This window comes from Pseudoliparis swirei, chromosome 18, assembly GCF_029220125.1.
Source record: "Pseudoliparis swirei isolate HS2019 ecotype Mariana Trench chromosome 18, NWPU_hadal_v1, whole genome shotgun sequence".
NCBI lineage: Eukaryota > Metazoa > Chordata > Actinopteri > Perciformes > Liparidae > Pseudoliparis > Pseudoliparis swirei.
In genome coordinates, this window is record NC_079405.1 from 14,007,107 (window position 1) to 14,027,321 (window position 20,215).

General features: G+C 40.5%; 1 protein-coding gene and 1 pseudogene across 1 annotated transcript; both read left to right on the forward strand.

Moving 5' to 3' along the window:
• Nucleotides 1-1,132: 1,132 nt before the first annotated feature.
• slc2a11a (solute carrier family 2 member 11a) lies at nt 1,133-10,692 on the forward strand. The gene is made up of 12 exons (XM_056436987.1): nt 1,133-1,204; nt 2,194-2,292; nt 2,875-3,035; nt 4,090-4,214; nt 4,345-4,474; nt 4,590-4,738; nt 5,481-5,668; nt 6,149-6,259; nt 8,348-8,449; nt 8,671-8,746; nt 9,349-9,476; nt 9,991-10,692. The coding sequence occupies exons 1-12, from the start codon at nt 1,181-1,183 to the stop codon at nt 10,207-10,209; spliced, it is 1,512 nt and encodes a 503-aa protein (XP_056292962.1). The 5' UTR covers nt 1,133-1,180; the 3' UTR covers nt 10,210-10,692.
• A 1,317-nt stretch (nt 10,693-12,009) lies between these two features.
• Nucleotides 12,010-20,172, forward strand: LOC130207922 (solute carrier family 2, facilitated glucose transporter member 5-like; annotated as a pseudogene).
• Nucleotides 20,173-20,215: the final 43 nt, after the last annotated feature.

Sequence of the window (20,215 nt, forward strand, 5' to 3'; positions counted from 1 at the left end):
TACAAGGAGAAAACACAAACTAAATTCTCTCAATACTACAGTTTCTTTTAAAAACTCAATCATGACTTTATATAGTCCTACCTCAATGCTAAATAAATACAATACTCCTCCCACACATTTCTTCAATTACTTCTTTAACTTGTATCTATGTGTTTACTTCTGGCAATGATAGATAACACGCTTTTATAAATTGCATTTACACATAGGCCTACCTCATGGATGTTCCCCCCTTAATTGGATGGTTGTATTAATCTTTTTATTAATTGTTTACGCATTTATATGACACAGTGTTGTGTAAAATATAACACCCAGAAAATGAAATGTGTTTACTATACAGCTTAACACCAGCATCTCTTCTCTTATCTTCTTCAGTAGCACCAAGTGTTTCTGAGATAGACATTCTTTTATTTTGATATATATATATAAATGTATATTTCCATTCTTTAATTTAAAAAAAAAGTGACAAAATGTCGAATTAAATTAATATTTTACATTTTAAGTAATACCCCGCGACCCTAATAAGGATAAGCGGTATGAATAATGGATGGATGGATTTTATGTTGTACATTTTTTTATTTGCATCTGCAGAATCCAGATGATTGATTTCATTTCTATATCTTTTTCTTCATACAGTGTGAGTAAACCCTCGCTGTGACATTTGTATTTTGCTGGTAAGAACATCACATCAGCTTACTGAAGTAAGAGGACGCCACACGCACACGCACACTTTACGCGCGTGCTCGAGAGAGTTTGAAGGGATCAGAGGTGGTGAGTTGAGCTGTGTGGTTTGTTATCTCAGTGGTGTAGTCCAGAGTATACGCAGGTATACGGCGTATACCCACTTATTTTTCAGTCAGCATTGCGTATACCCACTTCTCAATCACCGCTGGTGCCTGGTGCGCATTGTTTATAAAACAAGGCGTTTATCCTTTGCTGTATGGCAGGGCTCTTCAATAGGCGTCCCGCGGGCCGAATCCGGTCCCCTGAGCTCCAGTAAAAATTCTCGCGCGGCTGAGCGGACGCGCACGGATGAGCACACTCTCACTAGCACCCCCCCCCCCCCTCCCGTCAACAACTCTCCTTTGCGCGAGTATACCCACTTCTCCAGGGACCACTACACCACTGTGTTATCTGATAACATCGAGTCGTTGTTCTTTTTAACAACGTCCTCTAAATAACAATGTCGTCTGCAGGTCCACAGAAGGTAAATAAGCACGTTCTACTTTTTAATTATGAATGTATTTTCCAGAATGCTTCGTTTGGTTCGTGGACTCGAAGCAAGTAGCACATTGTTGTCGAACATCTAGATTACTTATCATCTGCGTAGTTCCTATAAGGTGCCCTGCTTTTTGAAGATCTATTGTTTTTTAATATTATACACATTACTTTTCAACGTCAGACAAAGTGACATCAAAACCCTCAGTGGTGAATGTTACTGATACATTTACTCAAGTGTTGTGCTAAATACACTTTTCAGGGACTTGTACCCTGTTTAAATATTTCCATTTGATGCCGTTTATACTTCTGCTGCACCACAGTTCAGAGGCAAATTAACTTTTAACTTAATTTATCTGACAGCTGAAGTTAATCAGCAGATGTATAATATTGATGCAAAATATAAGTAAACATATTAATGTTGATGCTTGATTGTCTCTTAAATACCTATACATAAAATAATAGAAAAATGTGCTCCGCTTCTAAAAGCCATGCCATTATATTACACATTAATGCATCACTAATTATAATATGGTAATGGTATGTATATTATTCTGAAATGGGTCATTCTGCATCATGAATACTTTAAGTTTATTTAATGATTCAACTTTTGTACTTTTACTTGAGTACGATTTTAGTGCAGAACCGCTACCGAGTCTTTTTATATTATAGTGTTGCAACTTATCAGAGTATTGACCTTCTTGTTCTACCAGTTGTGACCCTGCAGAAAATGTGTGCCCAGCAAAAGAACATTTATTGTGCAGATTAAATTTGATGAAAAATATGAGGCAACCTTTCCAAATGTCATATTGTCATATATTGAAGTTGTCATTCTGACATTATCTCTCCTGCAATTTGGATTAGGTTACAGTTAATCAAGAATATTTATCAATCAAATAGAGGAAATGCTTTGATTTTAGAAAATTGATAAGACAAATGTGTACAATCTAATATGTATCTATCTGTGTGTGTAAACAGAGCAGTTCTTTGACATTGGTGCTCATGGTTGCTTCTGCAGCCTTTGGAGGAACTCTTCAATATGGATACAACCTCGCAATAATGAATGCTGCCACAACTGTACGTTTTTGAGTCTAATTTCCAATTTAAATGTGTGTGTGTGTGTGTGTGTTTAATGGTCAAATATAAGAACATATATACATCCACTAGCGTGAACAAAAATGAAATTGACATTCATGATATTTATCTGACAGTACATATATTGTGGGCTCACTGTTGTACTGAGCTAGGTTGACCAGCATTACTGCTTTTTCATTTGCATAACAATAAACACTGTGCAATACTATACAACATCATTAAAAAATTAAAAGAGAAAAATGTAAAAAAAGAAATACTAATTCACAGTGTAAATTGGCAAAAACAAGAATTAGGCTACTTGTGTCTGGGATTAGTCATTCTCATTGTTTCATTAAGACAAGCAGCAACCAATAAAGAGCACAAACTGATGTAATCAACAAACAATTCCTGAAAATCATCAATTAAAGTTCAACTGACGCAGCATATTGACTCTGCAAGCTTTAGAGTGCAGCTTCCCACCATCAAAGACAAACACAGCACGGTAATAAGTGTCAGCTCTAACCACTGCACGGTTCTCTGTTTTAGTGACGCTTTAATGGTTGACCGTCTAATCTTTTCACACAGTTTATTCAGACGTTTGTCAATGAGACATTCTTGGAGCGGTGGGACATCCAGTTGGAGGACTACCAGGTGACTCTGGTCTGGACAATTATTGTCTCCATCTTCTCGTTTGGGGGCTTTGCAGGGGCTCTTATCGCAGGACCGATGACCATACGCTTCGGGAGGTAATATAAGACGTTGCATCATGCTGGTGTGTGTTGATATCTTGATGCACGAGTACAGAGGATAACACATTGAAATTGGCATTGCAACACGCAAAGAGTAAATGATTATCCTGTTGATATAGATGAATAAATAAAGAGATGGATCATTTAATTTTCATATAACCATGGAATGGGTCACAAAAGTAATATATTTTTTTAATGCTTAAGTGCTGTTTAGGACTGTATTTTAAAAATCAGGTTTTTAGCAAATTTTAATCAAACATCTGTGAAAAGTGTATTTACTGGGCATTATGTTATGATGAATACACATTTGATGCTCCACTGAGTTTTTACAGCAGCAGCAATTAGTGTGTGGGAGTGACTCTAAATGAATGCCTGTTTTGCCCACACTGAAGGAAAATATCACCCAGTACAACAACCACTGATCATGATGTGTTTTTAAAAAAAGCTTACAGGATATAATGGAGCTCTACGGCACAGAGCAAGACAATATATCAGGTCTTTACTATGTAGATAATGCTATGAGGACCATATAAATAATTTCCATACAATTAGACGTCTACCAACATGATATCCCTGCATTGTGGTCAAGCATTGATGAGTCGATATTTCGTATCTGTAAGGCCCTGTTCTGTGTCTCCTCTGTGTCTTCTCTGTCTCCTCTGTCTCCTTGATTGTTTCATTCCCTTCACCTGCCCTCAGCCACTCTCGTCTCGTTACTGTCTCATGTCGTACACCTGTTCCCCTCCTTTATAGTGTGCCAGTCTTTCCCTTGTCTCTTGTCTGTAGTCTTGTCTTTCGTGTTGCTAGTGTGTATGCCTGACCCTGCCTGCCCTGACCTCCGATTCCCTGCCTGCCCCTTTTTGGACCGTGTTGTTTTTTTGTAACCTTTTTGCCTCAGTAAAGAGTGTTTTTTGTTATCCACACCGAGTCCTGTTCATTCCTCTGCACATGAGTTCTTGCCCCTCGCTACCCGTGGTGCGACCCGTGACGGTATCGACGGATACTCTCACCAAAAGTTGTGAGCAACTGTGTCCTCTTTCCCATTTCCAAGGAAGAAATGCCTATTGTTGAACAACATTTTCCTCATGACTGGAGCGCTCTTAGCTGTGACAAGTAGAGCTGCCAAGTCGTTTGAGATGATCATCATCGCACGTGTCTTGGTGGGGATTAATGCTGGTATGTCATTTCTGTCACTAAATGTCTATGTTTGCGTTTCAAGTCCCTGCTATACTGCGGTAATAATACTTTAAAAAACTACAACAGATTCTTTATCAACTTCCAAGAAAGCCACTGTGTGTTTTGTCAGGGATCAGCATGAATGTGCAACCCATGTATTTTGGAGAATGTGCACCAAAGCACTTACGAGGGGCGATCTCCTTGTCATCCGCTGTGTTCGCAGCATTTGGTGTTGTGTTAGGACAGGTGGTCGGACTCAGGTATGGACAGTCAGACTTTTATTTGTCACAAAACACTAATCTTCTATTGCAACATAAATATTGGCTGTATACTTCATTTGTAACCACAGTAAGACCCTGGATTAATTATTTATAGAGAGATTCTGGGCAGTGAGCCATGTTGGCAGTATCTTCTTGCCAGTAACGCCATTCCTGGCCTCGTCCAGCTCCTCACCCTGCCCTGGTTCCCTGAGAGCCCCAGATACCTGCTCATCGACAGGGGCGACAAGGATGCTTGTATTAATGGTGGGTACTGTAATATGTCAACCAGTGGTGGAAAGTAATTAAGCACATTTACTAAATGCTGCCCAAAAGTACAATTTAATATAAAATAGTATTTACATTGTATGCTACTTTATACTTCCACTTATTGGACTTTTTACGCTACCTATGAGTGGTGAGCAGTAACACCAAAGAGACATTTCCCCTCTAAACTTCTCAGATGTTTCAATTAGATAACAGTTATAACATATTATAAATGGTTTACAAAATAAATCATACATCAGATAAAAGTTCAAAATATGAAAACAGGTTTCGGTAGCAGAATTGGTTATTTTCCACTCCCATGAATCACTTCATAATCCCCCAGAACCCTTTGGGGGTGGGGCCCAACCCATTTGTTCGTAGCAACTAAACTAAACTACCAAACTGTGCCTAAAGTAGTTAAACAATAACGCCACCTCAACCAGTTGCAACATTAAAATGCTTCATAGTTGAATCAGCACTGCACATTTGAAAATGTCAGTGTATTTTGCTGACCTGTATTTTTACTAAGTAGGAGTTTGAATGCAGTACGTTTATATGTGATGGAGTATTTTGAATTGTTGTATTTGCACTTATACTTAAGTACATGATCTGCCTACTCCTCGGCCATTTGTATTAAACATATTTTATATTGAAAAAAAGTAAAGAACAATATAGGTTATCGCCAGAGAGCCAGAACTACAACTTCTCAAGTCATTTAAATTGTCTTTTTTTTCTTGTTCAGCTTTGAGACGGCTGCGAGGCTGTGAGGTACAGAGCAGCGAGCTGGATGAAATCCTGCAGGAACAGGCTGAAACCAAAGGCATAAGGGCCCGCCGACCCTGGGAGCTTTTTACTGATCGTTCAGTGCGCTGGCAGCTCATCTCTGTCATGATCATCAGCAGTGCCATGCAACTCTGTGGTAATGACTCGGTAAGGAAAGATGGAGCGTATTGTTATACAACCCACAAAGATCACGTCACATGATATCGAGTTACAGTATCCGATGTTCTTTTGGCCTCTGCAATCACAAGGTTAATTTGGAATTTGAGATGATCCATCAGTGGTGTGTGTCCTGTGTCGTTTTCTTTACGTTACTGCAGATCGTATAAATAATTTGAAGTGGGGATGAAGCACCGTCCCTTACTGTAATGTGCACGGAATAATTTGTTCAGACAACAAGGCTTTGTCGTCTCTTTATCCTTTTTATTATGTATATATGATAGTTAATGAGTTTAAACTTATTTTCAGAGCTGCAACAAGTTGCCTTCTCATCAGAAAATGCTGTCTAAACACTTTCAAAGCTTTTAACCACATGCTTGGCAGTTTTAAGGGGCGGGCCAGAGTATTAACATAGTTGCTCTTTGTACAAGATTCTTGTTTAATCCTTTTCTTTTGTACTTGTTCTTTCAGATTTACTTCTATGCATCATACATATTCAAAGAGGCTGGAGTATCAGATGATAAAATCCAATACATCACAATTGGCACCGGTACTTGTGAATTCACAGCATGTATATTGTGTGTAAGTATCCACCCTAAAGCCCATGTTATGTAAGTAGCTCATGCCCTGTTGAGAGAGACTGTTGTTTGTATTCCTCTGAAAGCTTTAACAGAGACTCAGGACTTTACTAATAATAGTCCAATGTGCATACAACAGCTTTTATATTTGAGATTACAATTGAAAACATTTAGACATATGACGTTACGCTAACACAATCTGAACGATTTACAATAGAATACACACAGTTCGGAGGAAATTAGATGAGAAGCTGAAACTAACTGCTATTTCTCACTTGAGAAGAAAATATGTGAAAGGGGCCATCTGACACTTTGGTAAATATGCTTTCCACAGTTAGCTAAGACGATTGACACCACTTTCATGTGTGTCCGTTAAATATAAAGCTGCAGCATGTAGCTGGTTAACTTAGCACAACGACGAAGGCTGCTTCAATGTTTTTTCAACTTGAGGTGCTCAATGCAAAAGCAGTGGTAGGCTGCAAAAACATGCTATGATCAGGCCCGAGGAAACCGTTAGCTTGGCTCTATGTAAAAGTAACTAAATCATCATAGTCCCTCTAAAAGTGTTAAATATCGCATACTAATGTACTGCTTTCTACATACTCAATAAGTCCTGCATAGTGACTTCTAAATGAGCAGGTGTCACGGGTAGCGAGGGGTAAGAGCTCATGCGCAGAGGAACAGGACAGGACTCAATGTGAATTTAAAAAACTATTTACTGAGGCAAAAGGTTCCAATAAGCAAACAAGTTCAAAAAGGGGCGGGCAGAGAATCAGAGGTCAGGGCAGGCAAGGTCAGGAATACACACTAGAGAGCTGCAAAAAACAAGGGACAAGGAGAACAAGGAAGACATAACTAAAGACAACAATCTAGCAGGTGACAAGGGAAAGACTGGCACAATATAAAGGGGGGGAAACAGGTGTACGGCATGAGACACTAACGAGACAAGAGTGGCTGAGGGCAGGTGCAGGGAATGAAACAATCAAGGAGACAGAGGCGACACAGAGAAGAAACAGAGTAGACACAGAACAGGGCGTTACAGCAGGTAAGTATGATATTATAAGCAGACTGTTCAAATGTAAGTATTCTTAAATGACAGCCGGTCTCAAGTCAATGGCTCCCATATGTCCGGAAACATTGCAGACAACAGGTGTTATTTGGATAAACTGAGCACATATTGGGAATCCAAATGGCTACTTTCCCCCCAGAAAATGTATTGAAACTTAATAAAGTGGCATATTAGCAGCTTTAAGCCTGGTTAAAAATCTGTGACATTTCACAGTCTGAAGAGACACAATGCAATTGTTGCTAATCTAGTACACCAAAAGCCACAAACTATTAAGTTTGAACACACTTCATACTAAATTTGACGTCATACTTAAGATGAATAGTATTATATTATTCTTATTATGGAATAGTTATTGTTTCCGTCCACGGCCTAAAGGATTAATTCTATGTTTTTTGTTTACAGAAACACAATTATAAGAAACTGGAGTCTCCACTGGTTGCCTGGTAAACAGGACTTCATGAAGGTCCTGCACCTAGTCAAGAAATAGTCCGGTACAACACCCACCAGTGTTCGTGCAGATTAAACAATCAAGATTTAATATGTTAATTAGAAAATCTAAGAGGTGCTGGTCGGTAGATGTTGGTATCCTGGAGAGAGACAGGGCCATTCTAACTGTTTCCCCCTGTTTCCAGGCTTTATGCTAAGCCAACTAGCTGCTATAGCTCCAGCTACATATGTACTGTACAGACTTGAGACTGGAGTCAACCTACATTTGCACATTACAATGATTTCCCAATATATCAAAATATTATTTTAATAAACAGTGTAATTATTAATTTAGAGACATCTCTGACTCAACTAACTGAACACGAAAACTGACATTAGACCAAGTTACTGTGTGTTTACTGGAAAATAACCATAAATTCATAAATAACACATTAATATTATCTATTCACTCATCAACAGGAAGTTCCTAATTAGTCTTTGTTCAGTGTTTGTGTACCTTTCTGTAAAGTCGTATATATAATGTGTTCCAAATATAGAAGAAAAGAGTCTGATATTCCATATTTTGATGTTTTTCAGAACCTGCTGGTGGAGCACAAAGGTCGGAGGTTCATGCTGATGGGAGGGTACATCCTCATGACCGTCTGGGCAGTCGTCTTCACAATTGCTCTGTTATTAGAGGTGTCATAGATCACTTAATTTACCTACAAAATAACCTCCATATTAAATTTTTTGAAAGGAAAATCATGATTTGCAAGGTAACAATGAAACATAAAGTCATAATTGGGATTATTATGTGAGATTTCAACGGTGAACTTTTCGTAAGAACTGAGCATTACAAGTCAATGGTCAATCTATAGGACATAAAAGTTAACTGTTTATTTTCTTCTCGCTGCAAACAGCACAATATATCCTGGATGCCATACCTCAGCATGACTTGCATCTTCACCTACATTCTCAGCTTTGGCCTGGGACCAGGTGAGTTTCATGTTTTTCTACTGTAGGGTATAAATTGAAACACACAATCAACATGAAATCTCAAGATGCATGAATACAAATCTTCCAGATTAATCAGTTAAATAGTTACATTTCAGTAATACATATTTAATACAGTTTTTATAATTTTCTCCCCTCAAGACTTTGCATGACAACTAAAATTGTTTCTTCAGTGCATATTTTAGATGACAAACACTCTAATCAGTTCATATTAATTAAATCTGATACAACATTCCTGCAAATAAATACATGAAGTTACGAATGTTCAGTTTTTGTTAAAACAGTTTGAAAGGTGTTGATTCAACTGCTTGATCATTTTGGAGGAAGACAGAATCACGCGATAGTAATTATTAGGAGTTGTTTTTCTTGGCGTCTTCAAACCTAAACGACTAAACACCTCAAAGTGAAGTGACTGTGTACTCATGTTTTGCAATAATTAATAGTCATTTTAAACTATTCCATAAACAATTTGTATGAAAAGTTTGTGAGCTGTAATACATTTTGAAGTCAGGCTATAACAGCTAATGTTTATATTTCTACTGATGAAGCTAACTCAATATGATTTTTTGTTTGTATTTTCTCAGCTGGAGTGTCTTGCATTCTGCCCGCAGAGATCTTCAATCAGACTGCTCGGCCAGCAGCCTACACCATCGCTGGCTCCATGATGTGGATCAACCTTTTCATCATTGGGATGATCTTTCCATTTCTAGTGGTCAGTCCGTCCCTTCATCCACCCATCCATTCTACAAACCTGCAGTGACAATGACCAAGCAGAAATACACTCAAACCTCTCTCTCGCTCTCTCGCTCATGTCTTCAACTATACTACATCTAATAATGTTGAAAAGAAAACATTTTGTTGGTCAATTTTTTTTAGAATCAAAGATAACATCTTTGATACAACCTGGCATTAGAAAGGGGGGACTACAAGCCAACAGGCAGATTAAAATGAAACATAAAAGACTCCTTCAAATATGAAATGTCGCCCAAGAGCGCCTCCCAGAGTTCAGTCTGAAACTAAGGGACTGCGGGACTCTGTCAGGATGCTCATGGCTTCATCTCTGATCCTAGTGATCTTTCTAAGATATAACATTTTTGGCAAGAATAGAAAACCCACAGTCCGGCCTGGAGTTGGTTCAGATTGCAGCACACAATTCGACATGTCGGCAGTCGTTTGTATAACTTCCTGCATCAGTCTGACAGCTTTCTGTTGCCTTTCTTCTCCAGAGCGAGTTGAGTGAGTACTGCTTTGTGCCTTTCGGAGTGGTCTGCCTGCTGTCTGCCGTGTTTGTCGGCCTGGTTCTGCCTGAAACCAAAGGGAAGTCTCTGTCCGCCATCACAAGTGAATTCGACAAGCTCAACTTCAAGGGCCAAGATGAAAAGTGTGCGCCGCAAGCTAAAGCCCAGTATCAGCTGGGGGAAGTGAGTCTTTCTACGGCCTTGTAGACCGACTTCTACTGAAACACAAACGGCTGCGACCGCTAGAGGCCTCACGGTTCTGTTTGAGCAGCAAGACGCCGTCACCAAAGGAACGTTCACTCTCACATCACCGAAAGCAACTTGGATCTGTAACCACTCCTTTATTTTGAGTGTTTTCTTTCGAGAGGATTATAAGGAATTTCCTTTGACATCTTCCCATGTTGCACTTGTGTTTTGTTATTTGTGTCACTTGTTGAAATAAGACAGAATTCCACAAAATGTATTTAAATGGACAGTGATGTTAACTTGCACCGTATCAAATATAAATGTAATGCATCAGTGTGCACACCTCATTCATAAAAAAAGATATCATGATGTTGAGTATTTATATGTTTAGTAATGACTGAATAGCTATAATTTCTATGGAATAAGTGCAATTGTTTATGTTGAATATTGTTGTTTTGGTTTTAATGCTCTAACTTTGCAGCAATAAAATATTGTGTACGGACATATGTTTTCATAGTGGAGTTTTTTTCAATATGATAATACAATGCATAATACATTAATAAAGTCACATCAAACATAAATAGTATGGAGTTAAAAGTGTCAGACACTGTTGGCACAAATGCTCCTTTTCACCATCAGACACACACACACACACACATTTACTCTTACTACAACATACAACAATAATTAATCTTTCTACTAACTGTATTTAGTTTTTATATGAGTGAACTGCCAATTATGTCCCAAAATTCATTTCTCAGAAAAATATAAGGCTGTTAAAATAATGCACAGAACATCAAGAATATTAGATTTCTAAATAAAGCAGCGCTTTGCAAACAGCACCTTTAGTTTTAATTATAAACATAACTACATATAACATTTTTTATAAGCAGATTTAAAATATGATATTGTCATATGGAGTGGAAAATAATCACAATCTCTAAACGCTAGCTGTGATCATGCTGATGACATCATAAGGGTTATTTTCCGGTCCACAGTCGGTGCAGAAAGACTTCTCAGACATGCTCAACGTCTCAATCTGCTCTGGCCCTCACACCAGAGAAGCTAATGCTGTTCAGATTTCCAAGACCCAGGCTTTAAACTAAGTAGATTAATGCTTTGATTATTTGAGTTGCAAACTCCTCAGCAATATCAGATCAGCTGAGTCAGTGCCTCAGTTTAAAAAGCATTTAAAAAGCAACCTGTTCAGACTGCAAACATGTCTTTATTTAGTTATCTCTCTCTGTTTGACCACTATTCAAATCACTGCATGTTTAATAACATGTTCTGATGTGTTTTACATGTTTCTGAAAGGCACTATAGAAATACGTTTATTATTTTTCTCATGCTTATCAAAGCTCCTCCTGAACATGAGGGGACATTATGCAACAGTGTTACCGGAAGTAGTTTTACTTCCCTCAATCAGTAACCTGATCTTCATGTAGAATCGACAGGTGTCTTTTTTCTACATGCGTGACTTATGTTTACATAAGATTACTAATAAGGTACAAATTGAACATGGGCTTAATGTTGCGTATAATCCTCTCATCGAGACATCTGACCTGCATTGAAGACACCTCCCTCCCAGTAATGTCTAACTATACTGGCAGCACTTTCTCATAACAATCACAGGAATCAACCAGGCAGATCAGGTTGAATCGAAAGCGGCGGTTGGTCATCCCTTTTACACACGTCATGAACATTATGATCTTCTAATGAATCACAGTTTCTTGATGTGTAACTCTGGCACCCTTCAAATAAAATGGTCGTCTCCTGCGTCGCCGTTCTGCCGCCATGCAGCACCCAGAGAGCCACCAGAACATGGAACCAAGAAAGGTAGGTGGACATTGTTACAAGAAAAAAGATTATCTGTACTTGTGATCCACAGCATTTTTTTATTTTTATTCCTGCAAGTACATTTGTATTTATAAAACTCTTTTCTGTTAGTTATACTGAGTGTATGCTACAAATGACCTGTACAAGTAAAATGATACATTATTCAGTGAGTTAAATAATCTGTAAAAGAAAATAATTTTAGTTTTTTTATTATATTTGTATACTGTGTTTGTGTAGCCTGATTTCATTGTCTGCTTAGCTCTGTTTTGAGAGAAATTAGACCTGAAAATTAAATTCTACAAAGCCCTTCATTATTAGCAAAATGTACTGAAACTATCAAAAGTACTTGTAAATCAGGAAAAAAAGCACTGTAATGATATAGTATATCACGAATGAAATGTTATAATCTCATCATATATATGTCTTAAATGTCTATAGTTTAAAAAAGGAAAACAAACAATATAGATAAATTGTATATATGATGTCCGCTCGACATTCCAGCTGCAGTCCTGGAGGCTTTACTTGCTGTCTCTGGTGTTGGGAATCGGGGGGTCGTTCCAGTATGAGATTCAAGTTTCTGTCATCGCTTCTCCAGCAGTGGTAAGATTTCTATTAGTTAGATGCAAAGATTGCATGTAGAAGAATGGTTTGCTACGTGAACTGAAACACAACCCTCACACCACGCAGTGTGTTCCTCGGCTTCATTACGTCCTGTGGTGTGTGCACACAGATAAACGTATCAGGGCGTATTTTCTTTCCTCCGATGAAGCCATGTGCCGTCATTATTCTAACAGACCAGAGTAGATCATTTAACATAGTCAATATTATGTTTTATTGTGATTCTGTCAAATTCCTATTTCATTGGAAATACATACTGTACACAGTGCCTGACTTGTGTTTCATATTTATATAAAAACAGTAAATAATCCCTTAAAACATGCCATCTTATTTTGATATAGCTAATGCTGACATTCTCACTTAAATGGTATTTCAATTATATACAGTATATTGTAGATTATATTTATTAAACAATGCAGAAAAGATGGGGTGTAAAATGATGCTTGATATAATTAGTAGTAGTTGTAATAGTATTTTTTATGATTGCATTACAATTATTGGTGTGGCTGGCCAAATACATTAGAATTTTTCTCTAAAGGCCTTTTATTTTGTGTATAGCTGATACGCCATTATCATTTTAAATGAGACTGTGACATTGTTGTTTTGCTACGAGGGCCACGAGTTACAATTACAGGCTAATGATACATTTTAAAAAGTGGTTTAACAGTCGGCTATAAGCCAACCAGCTCACTTGGTCCTTCATCGTGTCTGTGTTGAGTCTTGGCGCCTGGGCCGGGGCTGTTCACAGCGGCAGCCTTCCTGTCACTTACGGCAGGTGAGACACACACGCATGCACAAACACACTCTTTGGGTTAGATATGGGTTGTAAATTATTAGCTAACACTCAACAATTACTTGCTGACTTCTATGGTTTTCAAACCTCTCAGACCTGCGTAATATCTGTCTTATAGGCAATAGAAACATAAATGTTCACTTTTAGTGAGTACAACATGAATCTGGTCTATTTTCTATATCATCATACAAAACATGACACGGTGAGTTTTAGAGTTCTGGTCTGATTGAGTTAGCTTCGGTACAGTCAGGCTAGCTATTTCCCCCCCATTTCCAGTGTTTGTGCTATGCTAAGCTAACTGGTAGCGAGCGAGGGTTGTCAATCTTCTTATGTGAATATCAACTGGAAAGTAAAAAGATGTGCATTTCCGAAAATGTCAATCTATTATTTTAATACAAAGCAGATGTCGCTGTTTGACATCAACAGTGCGAAGAAATATATTTGCTATTTCTTTTGATTTTGCAGGAAAAAGGCTCTCTTGTTTAATAACGTTGTGGCGATTGTCGCTGCTCTCATCATGCTCTTCAGTCGCATGGCCCAGTCCTTTGAGATGATCTTGCTGGGAAGATTTCTCTCTGGATATAATGTTGGTATGTTCTGATAATGTGTAGTGTGTATATTACCTTTTTAAAATAGTTTTTGTCTGGTTTTTATTCTAATTTCTCTAAGTCTTGTTTCCCCCCACAGGTCTCGGCTTGAGTGTACACCTCATGTATCTCGGGGAGTGTTCTCCAAAGAACCTCAGAGGTGTCATGACGCTCACAGGCTCAATCTTCATCGGATTTGGAAAAGTCATGGGTCAAATAATTGGCATCAAGTAAGAACTGACTGTTCCTAGTATTCACTTTGTTATTCTTAACAAGAAAAAGCCAAGACAAATTGGGCAATACCATGTTTAACTGACTAATTAATTAGGTTGATCAGCACAACGTAATTTGTGATCTCTTCACATGTGAAGAGATCATAATTACTGTATATTAAGTGAATATTTACTCCTGCCACTTATCCAATTCAATTAGTTTCTCACTCTGTTTAGGGAGCTGATGGGAACAGAAGAAATGTGGCCGTACCTCTGAGCTATCAGTGGTATTCCTGCCATCCTGCAGTTTGTGGCTCTGCTTTTCTTCCCTGAGACTCCTCGATACCTCGACATCGACAAAGGAGACACTGAAGGCAGCAAACAAGGTGAGTGGACACAGCAGACTCTGAATCTACGTATCCACACTAGATCATAACGTTCACCTCGTAATTGTGTAAGTTTAGATAAAATGTGACTGTAACATTATATATAATAAATAAAACATGTTGGAGCTATTTAATTTGACATTTGTATTTAGGTTTTATTGTAAAGTAATATTGATTGTTTATTGCTTATTTAGGTTATATTTTGATATGTTAGTTGTTTCTTATGATAGTTGTAGCTTAGTTTAATATATTTAGTTTTAGGTTCACTGATTGGGTAACACTGGGCACCTGTGGTTATATGTAGAGGTGGATAGGCACAGGACCAGCATGCACCAGGGTGGCCGATGGTTTTTTACCACAGCACAGGGAAGTGTCAACGTTTTGTTTGTTCTTTTTTGTTGGTTTAAGAAATAAATTATCAGAATACTAACAGGCAGAAATGGACAGTACTTTCTTTTGCATGCGTCAACACCAAAACCCACGGTGCATCAGTGGCGGTTTGATTTATCTTTTTGTTTGATTACGGACGACAAATGGCCACTAGAAAACCAAAACAAATAGTGTCCTGGATGAACAGGGTCCCTAATAATGGCTACTTCTTGCAACTTGTACCAGAAATCCCATCTCGCTCTGGATGATTTTCACCATATTGTTTTAAGCTTAACACGTGTGTGAAGTCACTTCAGGCTTAGCATAGCAGGTACAAAAAACCCTCGAACCTCCAGTATGATCCAAGATATGTTTGTATCTGCATGTCAAAGCCTTGCGGTGGCAGGAAGACAACTTAAAGTTGGAGCTGGACGACATGCAGAAAGAGAGAGAGAGTTCACAGGGAGAGAAGGATGTCCTCAGCTCTCGCTGTGTGAGGTGGCAGCGACTGACTCTGGTTATCCCCTGTGCTGGAGTTCAGCTCTGTGGCATCAACGCTGTATGTTCATCTCAGCTTCTCCCTTCATAAGACATATTAATACATATTAGCAACTGAGTTTTGTTTCACACAACATGTTTAATGTTTGGCTTTATACAGTTTTAATGGCTTCTAATATTCAATTATCTCTCATCCAGCTTTATTTTTACGCCTTTGACATCTTCCGTGAGTCTGGAGTGCCGGAGGACCAGATGCACTACTTGTCCATTGGTCTTGGAGCAACAGAGCTGATCACCGTCACACTGTGTGTAAGTATCTCCTCAAAGTATGACACAGAAACAGACAATAGGAAAACAAAGCACATAACTAAATAGTTTCTAAAAAATCTGCTAATTTTCATGAAATCTGGACTCCATATACATTTTATTTTTCAATGGTCACTGGGATAGAGAATGTGGAGAAGAGTCATTTCTCTTTATATTGGGATTCCAGTGGTTTATTATTGTTACACTATCAATTATTGTTGTTGGTCAGTTTCAGAGAGTGGGACTATGCCGTGCTTTAATTTGCATGTATTCTTTTCAGTAGAAACTGATTATAATTGATTGTTGATCAGTTAGATGTCCTGTAAAAGGCTCCTGTGTGATAGAGAACATACATATGTTTTATAGGACATCCCTGCTTTGCCTCAGTCCTTCTTGATAGATCGTGCTGGCAGAAAAAAGCTGATGGGCTATATGGCTATTTACTGATGGGTACCACCGTGTGTGCACTCACTGTCACACTATCCATCAAGGTAAAGATAGTAAATCAGTGCACCCTACTCAGCCCTAGAAGTGTGGACAAATGCAAGGATTATAAACATATACATATATAAATGTTTCTCTTTTCAAACAGGATCTGACTTCATGGATCCCATATGTGAACATTGCCCTTATCTTTTGTATCATCTGTATTTATGGACTTGGACCGTGTGAGTTTGCTGTTGCTTGTTCCCCATAAGTAAATGATTTCATATCTCTAAATATATATCTACATATTGTTATTCTTATTATTCTTTCTTCTTGTTAAAGCTGGAGTTTCTATGGCTCTTCCTGCTGACCTCTTCTTACAAGCATGGCGTCCTTCTGCGTATGTTTCAAGATTCAAGATGTTTTATTTGTCACATACACACACAGGGTGTGCAGTGAAATGAAAGTGGCAATGCTCAGCAGGAATGTGCAAGGGCAACAAGTACACTACTATTACAAAAAAAAAACACAACAATATTTACAGTATGTGTGTGCGTGTGTGTGTGCGTGTGTGTGTGAGCGCGTGTGTGTGTGTGGGTCCTGGTGAGGTCGGAGTTCACAATCCTGATGGCCTGAGGAAAGAAACTCCGTCTCAGTCTCTCTGTTCTTGCAGCGTGACTACGGAGGCGCCTGCCTGACCGCAGCAGCTGAAACAGTCTGTTGTTGGGGTGGTGAGGATCCTTCATGATCCTGCCGGCTCTGGTTCTGCACCTCCTGGTGTACAAGTCCTGCAGGGTGGGAGTGTAGTTCCAATAGTGCGCTCAGCCGAACGCACTACTCTCTGCAGAGCCTTCCTGTCCTGAGCGGAGCAGTTGCCAAACCAGGCTGTGATGCTTCCTGTCAGGACGCTCTCTACAGCTCCAGAGTAGAAGGACTGAAGGATCCTCTGGGAAACTTTAAATTTCCTCAGCTGCCTGAGGTGGTAGAGGCGCTGCCTTGCCTTTCTCACCAGAGTGTCTGTGTTTGTTGACCATGTCAGATCCTCGGTGATGTGGACTCCCAGGTATTTATACCCGCTCACCCTCTCCACAGTAGTCCCGTTAATCCCCAGTGGTGAGTACGTCCTCTGTTGTTGTACCTTCCTAAAGTCCACAATCAGCTCCTTAGTTTTGGTGACATTCATGATGAGGCTGTTGTCCTGGCACCAGAGTGACAGATCAGCAACTTCCTCCAGGTAGGCCTTCTCGTTGTCGGAGATCAGGCCCACCACCACTGTGTCATCCATAAACTTGATGATGGTGTTGGAGCTGAACCTGGCCACACAGTCATGTGTGTACAGGGAGTACAGTAGGGGGCTGAGGATGCAACCCTGGGGGGATCCTGTGTTCAGGGTGAGGGATTTGAGGTGTGTCTGCCCACCCTGACCACCTGTGGCCTGGCGGTCAGGAAGTCCAGGATCCAAGCACACAGGGGTGTTCAGTCCCAGCTCAATCAGCTTGCCGCCAGTCTGGAGGGACTATGGTGTTGAAAGCTGAACTATAATCAATGAACAGTAGTCTCACATAGCCCCCTCTGGCTGTCCAGATGAGAGAGTGTGGTGTGCAGTACCTGGGAGACAGCATCATCCGTGGATCTGTTTGGGCGATAAGCAAACTGCAGCGGGTCCATGGAGGAAGGAGGAAGGCGCAGATGTAGTCCTTTATCAGCCTCTCAAAGCATTTCATGACCACCGGTGAGGGCCACCGGTCGGTAGTCATTCATACATGCTGGAGAAGCATTCTTGGGCACAGGGACAATAGTGGATCTCTTGAAGCAGGCGGGGACCACGGACTCAGCCAGGAGAGGTTGAATATTGTGGTGAACACTGGAGCTAGCTGGTTAGCACAGGTCTTCAGTACTCGCCCAGATATGCCATCTGGACCTGCAGCTTTCCTGGTGTTCACCCTCAACAGAGCCCTCCTCACACTGTGCTCGGTCACAGAGAGTGTGTGTTCATCCCCAGCGGTAGAACTCACCTCGGCTCGCGTGTTGTTGTTAGCGGCGAGCTAGCGCTGTTGTTGCTAGCCTCAAACCGTGCATAAAATGAGTTCAGGTCGTCCGCTAGGGATGCGTCGGCACTCACCATTGCGCGGGTCTGCTCTGGTAGTCTGTGATAGTCCGTAGCCCCTGCCATAGGCGCCTGGTGTCGCGCTGCTCCATCTGTGATTCCACTCTGTCTCGGTACCTCCTTTGGCGTCCTTCACCGCCTCCTCAGTCCATAGACCGCTGCCTTGTACTCGTCCATGTTGCGGATACAAGACCGGAGTTATAGGCAGCAATGCAGGCGTTCACAGCTTCACGGATGGATCTATCAACCCACGGCTTTTGATTAGGAAAGACCCTAACTTTTACCGTGGGGACGATGGTGTCCGTTAAGCGTTGCTATGAGGCTCATTGCTACTTCATAAACTCGCTGGCGTCACTGGAACTGGATTGGATCATGTCCCAGTCAACGATACTCAGGCGTCCTGTAGCTCAGCCTCTGATTGGTCAGACCACCGCATTCGTTCCTCGTCACTACCGCTTCCGATCCTTTGTTTATACTCCGGAAGCAGAAAAATGGCGGCATGGTCTGATTTCCCTAACGGAGGAGAGAGACAGCCTTGTAGCCTCTCTTGAATGGCGTATAGCAGTGGTCCAACGTTCTTTCCTCTGGTAGCACACGTAATGTGCTGGTGAAAGTTCGGCATGACTTTTTAGGTTTGCCTTGTTAAAGTCCCCAGCCACCACCACAGCCGCGTCGGGATACTTGTTCTGATGCCGACATAACACATCATGTAGGTCCGATAGTGCTACGTCGGTGTCCGCTTGTGGTGGAATGTAGACGGCTGTGGTGATGACCGAGCTGAACTCCCGGGAAGGTAGAATGGACGGCATGAGATCGTCAGATGTTCCAGGTTCGGCGAGCAGGAACGAGAAAGAGTCTTAATGTTCTTGGGGTCGCACCACATGTTGTTTATCATGAAGCAGACCCCTCCACCCTTAGATTTACCAGACTCTTCCGTTCTGTCTGCACGGAAAACAGAGAAGGACTCGGTTGGACATATGACTCGATCCGGCACCAGCGGGTCAGCCAAGTTTCCGTCAGACAAAAGATGTTACAATCCCGCATGTCCCGTTGGAATCTGATCCTTGCCCTAAAATCATCCATCTTATTTTCCAGAGACTGGACGTTAGCAAGAAGGATGCTGGGCAAAGGTGGACGGTGGGCTTGAACTCTCAGTCTGTTCAATTCCGCTCCGTTTCCTCGATGTTTTCGTCGTCTCCCGTAGTAGGGGCTCCACTGCTGTTGTTGTGGTTCGCCGATCTCTGCCGGCCACGCTGGATCGATGGAAAAAGTGGACAAAAACCCTTGTTTTGCGCAAAAGTTTATGTCCAAAAGTGTGCTGCGGTCGTATGTTGTTAGTGCCGATGTGTTTGTGGCAAAGAAAATATTAAAAATAAACACAAAAACTAAAAGAGCGCACAATCTCCGCGGAGCTGCCGCGACGGCGACTGGACACAGCCGCGCCATCTCATGCCGCGCCATGATCAGTGGGTCTGTCAACTGGCTTTGCATGTTCCTCGTGGGGATGTTGTTTAGCTATATTGTGGTAAGAAAGCTGCTCTGTATCATATCTTATTGGAAATATGCCATAACTATGATATCTCTCTATTCGTATATGATATTGGCTTTTTCATCTAAATCTCTGCTTTTATGTGCGTCTTTGCAGAAAGGACTCGGGCAGTTCTGCTTCCTGATTTTTGTGGCTGACACAATTTTGAGTGCAGCATTTCTGATCTGTTTTGTCCCAGAGACCAAAGGGAAGACAATAGCAGAGATCACGGAGGATTTCAACACACTGAACTACAAGAACAGGGCCGCTGACATTCACAGGGCTGATGCTGTCGTTCTTGCAACACATTCATTTTAACATGTTTTCTTTTTTAGTTTAGCACTTTCTCACTGCATCTCTC

What these genes read in the sequence shown, in the direction of transcription:
- slc2a11a (XM_056436987.1), top strand. Translation starts at nt 1,181, where the DNA reads ATGTCGTCTGCAGGTCCACAGAAG. An exon ending in CAAGGATGCTTGTATTAATG is followed by an intron (nt 4,739 to 5,480) that starts GTGGGTACTGTA and finishes TTTCTTGTTCAG; the next exon opens with CTTTGAGACGGCTGCGAGGC. An exon ending in TCACAGCATGTATATTGTGT is followed by an intron (nt 6,260 to 8,347) that starts GTAAGTATCCAC and finishes GATGTTTTTCAG; the next exon opens with AACCTGCTGGTGGAGCACAA.